Genomic DNA, 14,295 nt, shown 5'->3' on the forward strand with positions numbered 1-14,295 from the left:
TATATATATATATATATATATATATATAAAAGAAAGATGGCGCTCGCCACTCTGCTACGGTCTTCTCCTCTCTCGGCGCTTCTATGGCGTTTGGTTTAGTTCCCGATTTTTGCTCCCTTCCCTTGCGATGGCTTTGGATAAAATCATTGTTGTAGCCCTAGCCGGTCAGAAAAATGGGAAGCCAGCTATCTATATTTCTGAATCCGAATGCAATACTTTTGCTTCCTCTTGTCTTTTAACTTTGGTCGGAAAATTTCTTTACGGTCATCCTAGGCTTGAGATTATTCACAAGGAATTCGAGCTTATGCACCTTGTTGGGGAGTGAAAAATTGGTCTAATAGATGGGCAACACATGTTTATTCAATTTAACAATGTTGAAGATTACACACGCTTGTTTGCTAGAAGATTAGTTTGGATTGATAATCGTACGATGAAAATTTTGAAGTGGACTGTGAATTTCGACCCACAAACTGTACCACCAACTATTCCGGTTTGGATTCGTCTCCTTGGTTTGAAATTCCATATTTTTAGCCAAAAAGTGTTGTTCTCTATTGCAGCAGTTTATGGTTTGCCACTCAAAACGAATATGCCCACTTTTACTCTCTCTTGTTCGTCTAAAGCCAGAGTGCTTGTTGAAAGGGAAATTACTTTACTTAGTCCCGAGGAAATTTGGATAGGTTTGCAACATCAAGGCTATTGACAAAAGGTAATTATTGAGCAATTTCCTTTTTATTGCTACAACTGTCAAATGTTTGGCCATTCTAACTCTCACTGTTATCACTTATATCCTTATTTAAAATAAAAAAAGAACAACGCCTCTTCTGAGGTCCCCCTCCCCCTAAACCTATCCCAATTGCATCTACTTGGAACCCTTCTCTTCTCAAGTCTAATGATCATCAAAGGGGTATCACTACTGCCAATATAGTGTAGCAGATGATATTTCAATTTTACCCAACTTGAGATCCGACCCTCAGGTGCACCTTGATTTAGATACTGATTCGGCTCACCACATTACTCTAGAACCATCTATTCCACCTGCTGTCATGGTGGAAAATGCAACTAGAGAGGATATTGCCATTAATACAATTGCCCCTCAGGAGAATCCTTAACTACTTCAGCCTTCACCACACAATGTTGGATAAGAGGGTCATCTAATTCTGGAGGCAAATGATACTCCATTTACTCTGGAATCACTTCAAGCTGATGATGTGGACATTATAATCTTGGAGGAGTGCCAAGATCAAGATGTGCATTAGCCTGCACCTACTCAACAATTTATGAATCAACATACCCCCAAGAGGAATGGCAGGTCCAAAAAGCTATGAAGAAGAACGAAGGAGTGCTTGAACTCAGGAGTTTACTGGTTGACACATTGCGAGTTCCGGGCAACAGCTAACTTAAACGTTTGTCACAGGTCTCTCTCCCTAGAACCAGGGGGAGGGGGGAAAAAAAATGGGATTAACCCCATCTCTATATATTGTTCCTTTAACAAACTCCTCCATCTTCATAGGATGCATAACGATCTCCACATACTCTCTCAATATCTACATGCTGGCTCTTCGGAAGGGATTTTCACGATTGTACTTTCGGTGTTATCCATTGTATTAGTCACAGAATTATTTTCAAGTTTCTGCTGTTTTTCCGCGGGTGTTATTTGCGGCTTTATTGTTGCTTGGGTTGGTTTACCGTTTGGTGTTATTCACGGATTTATTTCATTCGTCTACTGCGGCACGGTGTTATAGGTGGTGGCATCGACGGTAGTAGCGGCGACTATATCCCATGTTTTATTAAAGATGTTATCTATGACGTTATTGTCTTCCAGGCTTTATGGCGGTAGTAGCGGCAACTATATCCCGCGTTTTATTAAAGATGTTATCTATGACGTTATTGTCTCCCGTGTCCCGACAGTGTTATTCTCTTTATCAAAGTGCGGCACCATTTGGGGTTATCAGCGGTAGTATCCCGCGGTGTTGAAGCCATATTGTTGCGAGTGTTATTAGTGTTATGATGCGCAGTGGAAGATAGGATACATGTTATTCCTCAAGGTGCCTCTACGATGCTTTCCTCGGCGTGTTCACAACATCTCAGTGTATGTGTTGTGTTATCTTGGCCTTACTGCGGGGTTTTTTTGGCAGTATTGCGGTTGTATTTAGAAGTGTTTCTGGGTTTATGCTGGTAGTATTCCGATCCAAGTTCGTGTTATCGCAACAGTGGCTGTAATTTTGGATACCCCAAACATGACGCCACCTCCCAAGAAGCCCTCAGACCATTTTATGTTTTTTTTTTTTTTGGAAGATTGTCCAGTCTATTTTTTTTGGTATACTTGTAATTAATCTTGTATGCCTTCTGAGTGGGTTCTTAGCATCCACTCACTAAAACCTTTGTATCTTCTTTCCATCAATGAATATTTTATTTTGAAAAAACAAACAAACAAATATATATATATATATATATATATAAGAATGACTTCTATTTTTAAAAAGGGCTTGGATTTTGAATTTCATTCATTGGAACTTTGAGGAGTAACCAAAGTAAAATTGTCTTTATTTTCTCTATTTGCATGAACACTTAGATGGCCACACATATGACTACTAGATTTGGCATACATAAAGATTAGTTTATTTTTCATCTTCTTCTGCTTTAAAAGCCCACGACAATAAATGTTCTTCTTCTTTATTCTCAACCAAATTAGCTCTTTCTTTAAATATTTTATAATGATAACCTATCAAAATATAATAACCAATTTTATTGCATGCTTAACAACAACTGTAAGTTTTTTTTCCAGCTCAATTGCTTGAAATATAACTTTCTTCTGCATTTCTTTCAATTTTTTCTGGGCCACTATCATCTCCTCGGCCTCTTCCATAGCCATAACAATGTTCATGGCCATGAGCACTTGAGTTATTCTCTTCTTCCTAGTCTTCCTTATCATTCTTCAATGTCATATTTGTTTGGAAGCCTTGCTTAATGATATATTGCTTTGCTTATTTTTTCTTTTCTCACTTGTCGTTAGAGAGCCCGTAAGCTTATCAATGAATATGGGCTAGTCCTTTCATCTAATTGTAATGCATTATGCTTAAAATTGTCATTGATGGAAAGTAGTATTTTTTTTTCTATGATTTGAATATTCTCTAAACTTTCTTCGAACCTTCATATTTGATTTATCATATTCAATAATGTTGTATATAGTCTACTTCATTGTCCACCCACCATTTGTAGTGCTTCATACTCACACCAAAGTATTTGAAGCCTAATCTTTTTTTCTTCATCTATTTCTTTGCATGTCCTTCGAAGTATCTTCCATAATTGGTTAGAGTAAATGCTTTGATGAGTCAAAATCATCTTCACAAAAACCTTGGCAGATAAAAAAGAGCGTCTTTTTGTCCTTCTTTGTAATTTCTTTCAGGGAGTCCATTTGGTTTTTGATAATATTGCTTCATCTTGAGACTCTATGTCAGATTTTTCAACTAATAGCCAAATATATTAGGATCCAAACGATATCTTTATTTGGAGTTGTCAATTTTCGAAGTTCTCCTTTGTGACACACGTGACCTATAGGTTCATGTCCTTTGCCATCACTTACAGTCTTTACACGGATGCCACTTTGATAAAAATTTTTCTGAAGTTGGAAGAATAAACTGTCACGTTTATATTGAAATTGTTCTCTTAAACTTGGTTTGTTCCAAGTGGGAAGGCTCTGCCTGTTCATGCTAGTTCATGAAGGGTTAGCTAGGTTCAATTTAATACAATTTTCAATTGCTTTCTACCATCACCAGATATCTTCGTATTAGAATTTTCTAGATGCTCCATGAAAAATACACAATTGTTTTTGTTTTATTTTTCAACATGAATTTATTGTATGTGGTTTATGATTAATGGTCAGTGATCTTTAGAGGTTGTTTGGTTGCTGGAATGAAGCGAAGTTTATGTGGGATTTATGATAAATCTTAACAAATGATCTGAAAAATAAAAATAAATCATATATTTTTTTCAAATCCCAATATTTCTAAATGTTGTAGTTTGGAGAATGTAAGGGAATTAGATAAATAGAAATAAATTGTTCACCCTTATCACAACGCCGCCATCTTGTTGATGCCTTCGCCAATGAGTTCCTGTCGTCACATCTTCACTTCTTTTTCAGAGGGTTTTTGATAGCAGCAGAAGATAGTCACACTTTTACGATCTTGTCTATAACCCTTCAACAAGCTCCCATTGCGACTTGCTTGCTTCATGAGTGTTTTGGGTTAGGAAGCGAAGGTGGAGAAAGATTTTTCATGGAGTGTTTTGGGTTAGGAAGCGAAGGTGGAGAAAGACAAGTGTACAGTTAGTACTTAGGTTGTAATAATTTTAGAATTATAAATTTCAAAAATAATTTTAAAAATAAACTAAAAAGATAGTTTATTTTGTTAAATAGAAAGTTTCTATTTAATTAGATTTGTAGATTTTTAATTAATGGTTGTATAAAATCTTATTTTGTGCTAATTATCATTTACTAAAGCAGGATTACAATATCCTACTTGCAGCTAAACTGCGCCTTATGTGGGTGATCTTCGGATTTATTTTTCTTAACAGGTCTGAGGTTAATATCAAACCATGGGATGAACAGTTCAGAGAGATCAAGCATGGGTCTCAAGTGCTTCCATGGAAGATGAAAGAAGACATAGCATATTGGAAGGGTAATCCAGATGTTCAATCACAAATACGGATGGAATTACTGAAGTGCAATGACACTAAGCAATGGAAAGCCCAAATCATGCATCAAGTTCGTGAATAAGTTCTAAATATTTTCCTCCAGAAATAAATTTTTATACAAAAATTTAAGTCTCTGAAATATTGTGATGTTATTGTGCTGTGGATTGTGATGCATTGCAGGACTGGGTAAAAGAATCGAACTCTGGCTTTAAAAATTCCAAACTTTCAGACCAGTGCAAGCACCGGTGGGAGACTTTAATCTCTTTTTCCATGGCCATCTAAGACATTATAATCTTCAGGAAGCATTAATATTTAACCACTCACCCTATTTCTGCAGTTACGAAATCTACGCCGAAGGTTTTGCATGGTCAGTGAGTCTGAAGTACATTCTTTCTTGTGGATCTGTTTCACTGATTATAGATCCGCAGTATGAGGACTTCTTCAGCCGCGGCCTCATTGCTAGTGAGAACTATATACCCATCAATTGCACGAGCTTATGTCCCTCTATAATGTCTGCAGTGGACTGGGGAAACAATCATCCATCTATTGTATGCTCTCATTTTATACGTTTTTTTGTATTTTAATTTTCACGCTGCTCTCTAGTGACATCTCAAATGATGTTTTTCATGCTACACCACTTCTCTCGAATGGTTATTTTAATTTTTCCTCATAGAGACTTGTTGGAAACCATCATTCATATAAAAATACATCATATATTTGAACTTCAAGATTATTTGTTTCTTACATTGATATAGTAGTCTCTTGGTATACAGGCTGAGGCTATAGGAATAAAGGGGCAGAGATTAATGGAGGACCTGAGCATGGATCGGGTGTATGACTATATGTTTCACCTTATCATGGAGTATTCAAAACTGCAAGATTTTAAGCCAGCTCCACCCCCATCTGCTCTTGAGGTATGTATGAATGCCATCCTTTGCTTGGCAGATCAGAAACAGAGAGAACTACTTGAAAAATCGTCAAGTTCACCTTCGACCACTGCACCTTGCATTCTATCACATGTGGAAGATTATAATGGTTAGCATCTACTATTTGTTTTTGTTTAATATGATTTTATGAGCAGAATAAGATGCTGATTTAGAATGGTATGGTTGATCTAGTCATCGAAATCTCTGTATTGAAGTCCGGTTATGTCAGTGCAACCTGTAACGATTCCTTTGTTTTTACCGCACCTTTCCTCTCTCCAGATTTCATTCGGAATATTCATTTGTTGAAAGCTGTTACGTTTGCCGCTTTTATCAAGCAAAGTTTGCAGAAAAAAAAAACTCAATTATCATCCTGCCTTCGTAATCTATTTACGGTATTGTCTGACATGAACTTGTTGCTGATCTTACTCTCTTGCACACATTTGTTGAGAAAGAAATACGCTGTTTCATGATCGATACAATCCTTAATTAATCATGTGGTCAGTTTAGTCTCTTAATGTCATATTTCTTCAATTTAGTTCATCCACTAGATAAAATTGATCCCAAATAATCTCTTAGGTCCTAAGTTGGGATCATTTGTGTCCCGATTTTCATCCTTTCAACCCAAAGGACTATCTGGGATCATTTCTATGTAGTTTAGGGATGGCCACATGCTAATAGTTTGGAGAGTATTTGATAAGAAATCATTTAGAGTATATATATATGATCAATTCATGCATGTTTGTGGGTATGGCCTTTTGGTCCATGTAATTTTAGTATGGCTCATTTGGTTGTTTAAAGTTACATAATTTGTTTTGAAAATTTTGCCTATTCTAAATTTAACTATTTCGTCGGATATAGCTATAATTTAATATGTTTTTTTGGCTCAATGAAACTTTGGAATAGAAAAAAAGGGGATATACATACTTACCACTCAATTCTTATTTATCTACGTATAAATAAATATAAAAAATTAGATATTTTATATGCAATTATATAATAATTATATGGTATGTATGTAGATCCCTTTAAAAGAACATAAAATAGTTGAATCTACTTTTTTTTCGTGATATTCAAGCCTTGTGTTTGAAAAAGCTATAGGGTTCCAAGATACGTTCTTTGGAGAGTTCTAGAAAAGAAAGTGTTGATGTAATTTATATTCAAGTCATTAAAGATATGCATACTAGAGTTGTTACTTGTTTTCAAATATTAGTATTGACCAAATATTTTTCTATTTCAGTTGATTTACATCAAGGATTGGCTTTAAGCCCATATTTTTTGCTTTAGTTTTGGATGCTCTTACTGGACATTTACAGGAGGATTTATCCTGGTGTATGCTTTTTGCTGATGATATCTTTCTTAGGGATATGACTAGAGAAAGAGTTCAAAAAAAAACTTGAATTATGGAGTTCTACATTAGAGTCTAAAGGCCTTCGTTTGAGTAGATCTAAAACTGAGTACCTAGAATATAATTTTACTAGTGGTAGATCTAATGGTAGAGTTGTATTAATAGGTGATCAAATCATAAAAAGTGTGAATGTTTTAGATAACTTGTGTTTATTGTATGAAGTGAGAGTGATATTGATGGGGATGTTATTAGTAAAATTCAACTTGGATGGATGAAGTGAAGGAATGCATCGAGACTATTGTGTGGTAGAAAAGTACCTCTTAGACTTAAAGGAAAATTTTATAAGATGGTGGTGAGACTTCTAATGTTTTATGGCGTAGAATGTTGGCCTTTAAAAGAGAAACATAAAACCAAGTTAAGCGTTACTGAGATGAGAATGCTTGGGTGGATGAGTAGCTTCACACTTAGAGACGTTACTGAGATGATAATGCTTGGGTGGATGAGTAGCTTCACACTTAGAGACAAAATGTTAAACGAATGTGTCCGTGAAAGGGTTGGTGTAGCTCTAGCGGTAAACAAGATTAAAGAGAGTCGTCTTAGATGGTTTGGTCACATTAAACATCGATCACCTGATAATCCAGTTAAGAGAGTAGATGCTTTAGATTTGACTTATGTTAAAAAACATAGAGGTAGACGTAAAAAGACTTGGACATGTATAAAAAATGATCTTAATTTATTAGAAATAAATGAAAATATGATACTCAATAGGACACAATGCAAAAAAAAGGATTTTTTTAGCTGACCTCACTTAGTGGGACGAGGGCTTATTGTTATTGTTATTGTGTTGTTGATATTCAAACCTTACAAAAATGAGGATTGGGAGGGAGGAAATATAGTGTACCATAAGTCAATTATTATATGTATGACTTTGAGGGATAATTTTGCTTGTCAAGTCTTTATTTAATTGTAAATTATATGGGATGATTCTACAACTTGCAAGTTTTTCGTATGACATGCCTTAAAATTATATATTTTATATATACATTGAGGAACTATAGTGTACCATAAGTTAATTATTATATGTATGACTTGGAGGGATAATTTTGCTTGTCAAGTTTTTCGTATGACATGCCTTAAAATTATATATTTTATATATACATTTCATTCTCATTTCTTATGATATTGAGCTTTAATGAAATGTATTTTACATGTATTTTGTTGCATGGAGAAAATGGAGAAAAAATGGTGCAATTTTCAAGAAAGGAAGAAAATTATGATCTGACACATTTTGTTGAAGCAAAAAATTAGAGCAAAAACAGAATGAAAAAAAAAACGGTGCCTACGCACCCGAACCGGCGCTCAAGCGCCAATAACCGGTCTAGACATTTTTTGCTCAATTTTTGGAGTTAAAGTCGATTTATTTTCACTTGAGTAGGCACCTTTTGACATTTTTAAGTCTTGGAAACTCCAAGAATGTCCAAAGGTCGTAGATAGGAGTAGGAAGGTAGATTTCTACCTTTTTTGGAGAGATTGGTAAGAGATTTTGAGAAAAATGTATAAGGAAATGTCCAAGCATTGCGTGGATCGGGATGCGACTTTGTTGGAGAGATTTTGATCTTTTTTTCAGAGGGGAAAAAACTAAGTATTGTGCACTTCACTATCTTATAATTGTTGTAAATACTTTCTAGTGGATTTTGCTTTTATTTAGTGAAGTTTTCTATTGAGTTTTATCGATGCTTCGTGATCTGATTTTCTTTACTCTTTTCTTTTTATATGAAGTAGTGACATGTGTAGGAAAATTTATTTTATGATTGAATGTTTTTTATTTCGTGTAGGAAAATTTATTTTAAAATTTGTTTCATGATAGAATGATTTTTATTTCTATATGATGAGTAATATCTCTTTTGCTTCATTGACATAACTTAAGTGACAGTAATTTATGTTAAAATCTGTTGTAAGTGAAACTAAGACTCGAGAGAGTAGTGATCTCGCAACTTGAGTGCACTCATATTGACTGGTTGGCTATGTTGAAGTAGTTTGGGTGGCAATGCAATTTTTAAGAAATTATAATTTAATGATCTGATTTTATTTGGAGCTTCTAAATGACAGATAGTTGCATAAAACTAATAGAACACTAAGTGTATATATACACTCGGAAGAGAGTAGGTAGACATGCGTTCCTTGTTGACACATAATTTATTATATAATTATATCAATTCTTTTACTGCGTATGTCATCATCTTCATTTTACTTTTCTTTTGCAATAAAATAGATGCATGTTTAGGAATTTAGCTTTGCTTAGATCTACTCTTATTTCATTAATATGATGGTATCTTCACTAGTTCTTAATTACTTTGCAAACTGATCACTTGTAATATTAAAATCCGTTGCGAAACATAATGACCCGGGAGGACTATGATTTCACACTAGTGAGTATCACACTAACCTAACGAGGAGGGAGACCACAATCTCAGGAGAGTGCGAATAGATAGAAATATAAGTTTTGATGAGCGTAGAATTGGTGTTTCTAGAGTGACGGGCTATATCCTTTACCAATTAGGTCTAGAGTTGGAACCTGAAATCTCTGGTAAGTCTTATAGAGATGTCACATTGGGTAATCTAGAAGTGAGAGGCTAGATTCTACTTAGCCTTACCATACAACATAAATATTAATTTGGATTAGCTAATGTTCTTTATGCTTACCATACAATATAAATATTAATTTGGATTAGCTAATGTTCTTTATGCGCCCGGGAGAGAGTAAAAAATAGGTATGCTCCTATTTGTCACTGAAAACATTAATTCATTCCTACATTTTATCTAGGACGTCGCTTGAGAAAGGTAGTTTTTAACTTCTCAAAAATCTCCAAACAATTTCTCTAGTTAGGTTTATCTTTAGGTTTAGGTTTTTATTCAGGAGTCGTTATAAGATAAACACCCTTAATCGTCATTCCAAACTTAAGGTCTGACAGTAGTAGACTAGAATTAGTCTGAGGGATTGTTACATCACTTATCTATAGGATGGACACTCTAGTCTTAAAAGAAACCCCTATACTACTTATAACGATACATGTACTTACATATTACCCCTCGTGTGTGAACTATAAATTAAATTCTAAAATTCTACAACATATTACCCCTAGTGTGTGAACTATAAATTAAATTCTAAAATTCTACAACATAATCGTTTGGCACATTAGCTGTCTAATTAAATTGGGTCAAATTTTTTGCCATGAACTTAAATATTAAAAGATCAAGTATTTGTTGTCGACGCAGTAGATTGAAATTGAAGTAATTATACATATATTACGTGCACATTTTAGGGGGCATCAAGTTTTTAGCGCTGTTGTTGGGGAGGCTACGGTAAAAATTTTAGGAGAATTTTAGTTGAACCTGTATGACTTAGATTTGAAAATTATTGTATTATTATTTAGTGTGTTTTGTTATTACGAGTCTTTTTATATTTAAGTTTTTAGATTTGAATGCGTAGTTCTGGAGTTGCAGACCTTGAATCGTTTGACTTGGATTTAGGGAAAACTTTTAGGAGGATTAGAAAATCGTAAAGGAGGAAATTGACGAGCAATTGAAATATGTATAACCTTGGGATTCATTCGGCTGACGACGTTAAACCTAGTGTTTCGTGGGAGGCACTTATGGTTATCTGTGTTAGTGTGTTTGTGATTGTGTTGTATTTGGTTTAGTGTGGATTGATTATATTGATGGATATTGGTGGATGTTTGGATTGTTAGTGATTCGATTTGATCTTTGTGTGTCATTGTGGGTAGATCAGTTTGATTGATTTTGATGGATGTTTGGATTGTTTGTGGATTGATTTGATCTTTATGTATCACGAGGGAGATGATTACTTAACTTTTTATTATGGTTGGACTTGTATATGTTCTCTTTTAGTAATTGGATTAACGAGTCTACTATGATTCGAGTTTCAACGAGACTCGAGTTTTATAGGAGACATATTGATGTTTGGACATTGGCAGTTCCATCTCAATTTTGTTACTTCCTTCTCTGACCATGCTTTCATTTGGTGGGTTCATGAACCTACTTGATGAGCAACATGTGGATTATCTTTCACTATCCGTATAACTATTAGAGGTCTCTCGAGCTGATATATCAGGGATAATTGTGTCCATGGGATTAGACTTTGTAAAAACATTTAAAAGTACCAAATTTATTTGTGTGGTAATTCCTTTTGAAATTGGAAGTAAGGTAGTGAGATGCGATGAGTTAATGGATGAGTTGATCTCATTTATCATGTGTATTTGTGTTTTGTGTTACAATAATATAAAGGATTTGCGGAACACTTAAAAATATTTTTCCAATGCTGATACATGTTATGCTAGTTAAACTTTAGTTCAATTTCATTCTAACATGTTTAGTTAATATTTACTTTTTGTTGCAAATTTTTTTATCCTGATGTATACTTGTAGATGTTTTTGATACATATTGTGATACAAAGAATTTTTGAACTATTTTTTTTTCTTCTCGCTTATATTTTATGTATTGAATGTTATACATGTTAACCGCTTATATTTTATATATTGAATGTTATACATGTTAAAAATCAAGTTTTGGGGGGAAGAAATATATTTTTAGAACTTAACTTTAGCTGTTCTCAGTAGCCTGCATTTATTTTGGTATCACTTTAAAAATAACTTGTTGTATGTGGTGTTATCTTTAGGTTATTATAATTTTGATTTTAGGAATGTTAGAAAAAACTTAGTTGGGATTTTATGTGAAGAAACTCTTCTAGAGTTAAGATATTTTATAGAAAACATTAGAAAAATGATTTTGCTATTTATGGTAGAAAGGAGTTGAATATTTGAAAAGCTAAGATCTTTATATTTCTACTTATAGTTCTACTTTATGAGAATTAAGTCTTTATTTAAACTTTTTTCAAACTAATACTTACACTTTTAAAATGTGGGAGAAAGTTTTGAGTTTTGAACTTTAGAAAGAGGATGGTGAAATTCAAAATCATTAAAGGACTATCCAACTATAATAATCCTCACATGAAAAAGAAAAGAAAAGAAAATATTGGAAATGATCCTGAAATAAAATAAAAAAGAGGAAAAGAGAAAGAGAGAAAAAGTTAAAAGAATGAAAAATGAGAAGCTTGAGGAGAAGTCTAACAAAAAAATGGTTTCACTTGAATTTTTTTAAATGAAAAGACTTAGAAACGATCCTAAGCTTATTCTTATTTCAGCAAAGTATTAGTCAAAGTGGTATAGATAGGGTGCTTAAATTCTATTTTTAAACTTTTTAAGAATCTTTAGTTTGATAAGATTCAATAACTTTTGAAGTAAATAGAAAATCAGTATTTCTAATTTGAATATGAGATATTCTTACACCGTAGTACTAGATTGATTTGTAGAATTTCACCTTAAGCTACACTATAACCTTTATGAGATAAAATTATAGGAAACTCAACTGAAACCCACTACCTCAAATCAACAATTTTGGTTTTTAAAAATATAGTGTTACTTGAGGACAAGTAACATTTAAGATTGAGGAATTGATACGCCTTAAAATTACTTACTTCATATATACATTTCATGCTCATTTTTTTATGATATTGCGCTTTAATGAAATATATTTTGTTTTTTTTTATTGTAGGGGCGAAAGACAGAGTTTTGGAGAAAATGGAGCAAAAATAGTACAATTTTCGAGCAAGAAAGAAAATTCTGATCTAACACATTTTATTGAAGCAAAATTAGAGCAAAAATAGTGCAATTTTTTAGCAGGAAAGAAAATTATGATCTAACACATTTTGTTGGAGAAAATTGGAATGAAACAAAAAAAAAGGGCGCCAAGGAGCCTAATTTGGAGTCCAGGTGCCCGAACTGGCGCCCAGACACCCGAATCAGACTCCTAGGCGCCAGTAACTGTTCCAGATGGTTTTTGCTCAATTTTTGGTGTTAAAAGTCAATTTTATTCACTTGTGAAGGCACCTTTTGGCATTTAAAAGTCTTGGAAACTCTAAGATCGTCCAGAAGTCGTAGATAGGAGTAGGAATGTAGACTTCTATCTTTTCTAGAGAGATTGGTGAGAGATTTTGTGAGATATGTGTAAGGAAATGTTTGAGCATTGCATGGATCGTTAAGAGACTTTTTTTGGAGGGATTTTCATCTTTCTTTCAGAGAAAAAAAAGTAGGTATTATGTTCTTCATTATCTTGTAATTATTGTAAACACATTCTAGTGGATTTGCTTTGATTTAGTGAAGTTTTCTATTGTGTTTTATCAATATTTCATGATGTGGTTTTCTTTACTCTTTTCTTTTAATATGAAGTAGTGGCATGTGCAGGAAAATTTATTTTATGATAGAATAATTTTGATTTCCATGTGATGAGTAATATCTCATTTGCTTCATTGATATAACTTAAGTGACAATAGGCTATGGTAAAATCTTTTGTAAGTGAAACTAAGACTCGAGAGAGCAGTGATTACATTGACTAGTTGGCTATGTTGAAGAAGTTTAATCGATAATGTAACTTTTAAGAAAATATAATTTAATCATCTGTTTCTATTTAGAGCTTCTAGGTGACAGATGATTGTATAAAACTAATAGGATACTAAGCGTACCTATACACTCAGAAGATGGTAGGTAGACATATGTTCCTTATTGACAAATAATTTATTATATAATTATATCAATTCTTTTACTGCTTATCCCATCATCTTCATTTTACTTTTTTTTGCAATGAAATAGATGCATGTTTAGGAATTTAGATTTTCTTAGAGCTACTCTTATTTCATTAATGTAATAATATCTTCACTAGTTCTTAATTTACTTTGTAAATTGATTACTTGTAATGTTAAAATCCAATGCAAAACTTAATGATCCAGGAGGGCTATGATTTCACCCAACTATGGAGTACCACACTAACCTTATGAGGATGACAATCACAATCTAAGGAGAGTGCAAATAGATAGGGAGATATGTTTGGATGGGCGTAGAATTGGTGTTTCTAGTGTAGCAGGCTAGATCCTTTACCAATTTGGTATAGAGTTGGAACATGAAGTCCCTGGTAGGTCCTATAGAGAGGGCACAATAGGGAATATAGAAGAGAGAGACTAGAATCTACTCTGCACTACTATACAACAGAGAAATTACTTTGGATTAATTAATGTTCTTTATGCGCTCGGGAGAGGGTAAATAATAGTTATACTCCTATTTGTCACTGACAACATTAAATTCTAAGCATTTCATTCCGAATAGTTATACTCCTATTTGTCACTGACAATATTAAATTCTAAGCATTTCATTCCTACATTTTATTTAGGGCGTCACCTTAGAAAGGTAGTTTTTAACTTCT

The 14,295-nt window shown here is 33.5% G+C and overlaps 1 protein-coding gene across 1 annotated transcript in view; it reads left to right on the plus strand.

Annotated features, from left to right (window-relative positions):
• LOC110035688 (O-glucosyltransferase rumi) overlaps positions 1-13,114 on the plus strand; it is an 18,550-nt gene extending 5,436 nt beyond the window's left edge. Inside the window, exons 3-7 of the mRNA XM_020739960.1 lie at positions 4,573-4,762; positions 4,873-4,937; positions 5,030-5,240; positions 5,466-5,727; positions 12,595-13,114. Of these exons, the coding sequence (XP_020595619.1) occupies positions 4,573-4,762; positions 4,873-4,937; positions 5,030-5,240; positions 5,466-5,727; positions 12,595-12,635 (769 nt within the window). The 3' untranslated portion in view covers positions 12,636-13,114. The remainder of the gene's footprint in view (positions 1-4,572; positions 4,763-4,872; positions 4,938-5,029; positions 5,241-5,465; positions 5,728-12,594) is intronic.
• Positions 13,115-14,295: the final 1,181 nt, after the last annotated feature.

The sequence above is a fragment of the Phalaenopsis equestris genome, unplaced genomic scaffold (assembly GCF_001263595.1).
Source record: "Phalaenopsis equestris unplaced genomic scaffold, ASM126359v1 Scaffold199118, whole genome shotgun sequence".
Lineage (NCBI taxonomy): Eukaryota > Viridiplantae > Streptophyta > Magnoliopsida > Asparagales > Orchidaceae > Phalaenopsis > Phalaenopsis equestris.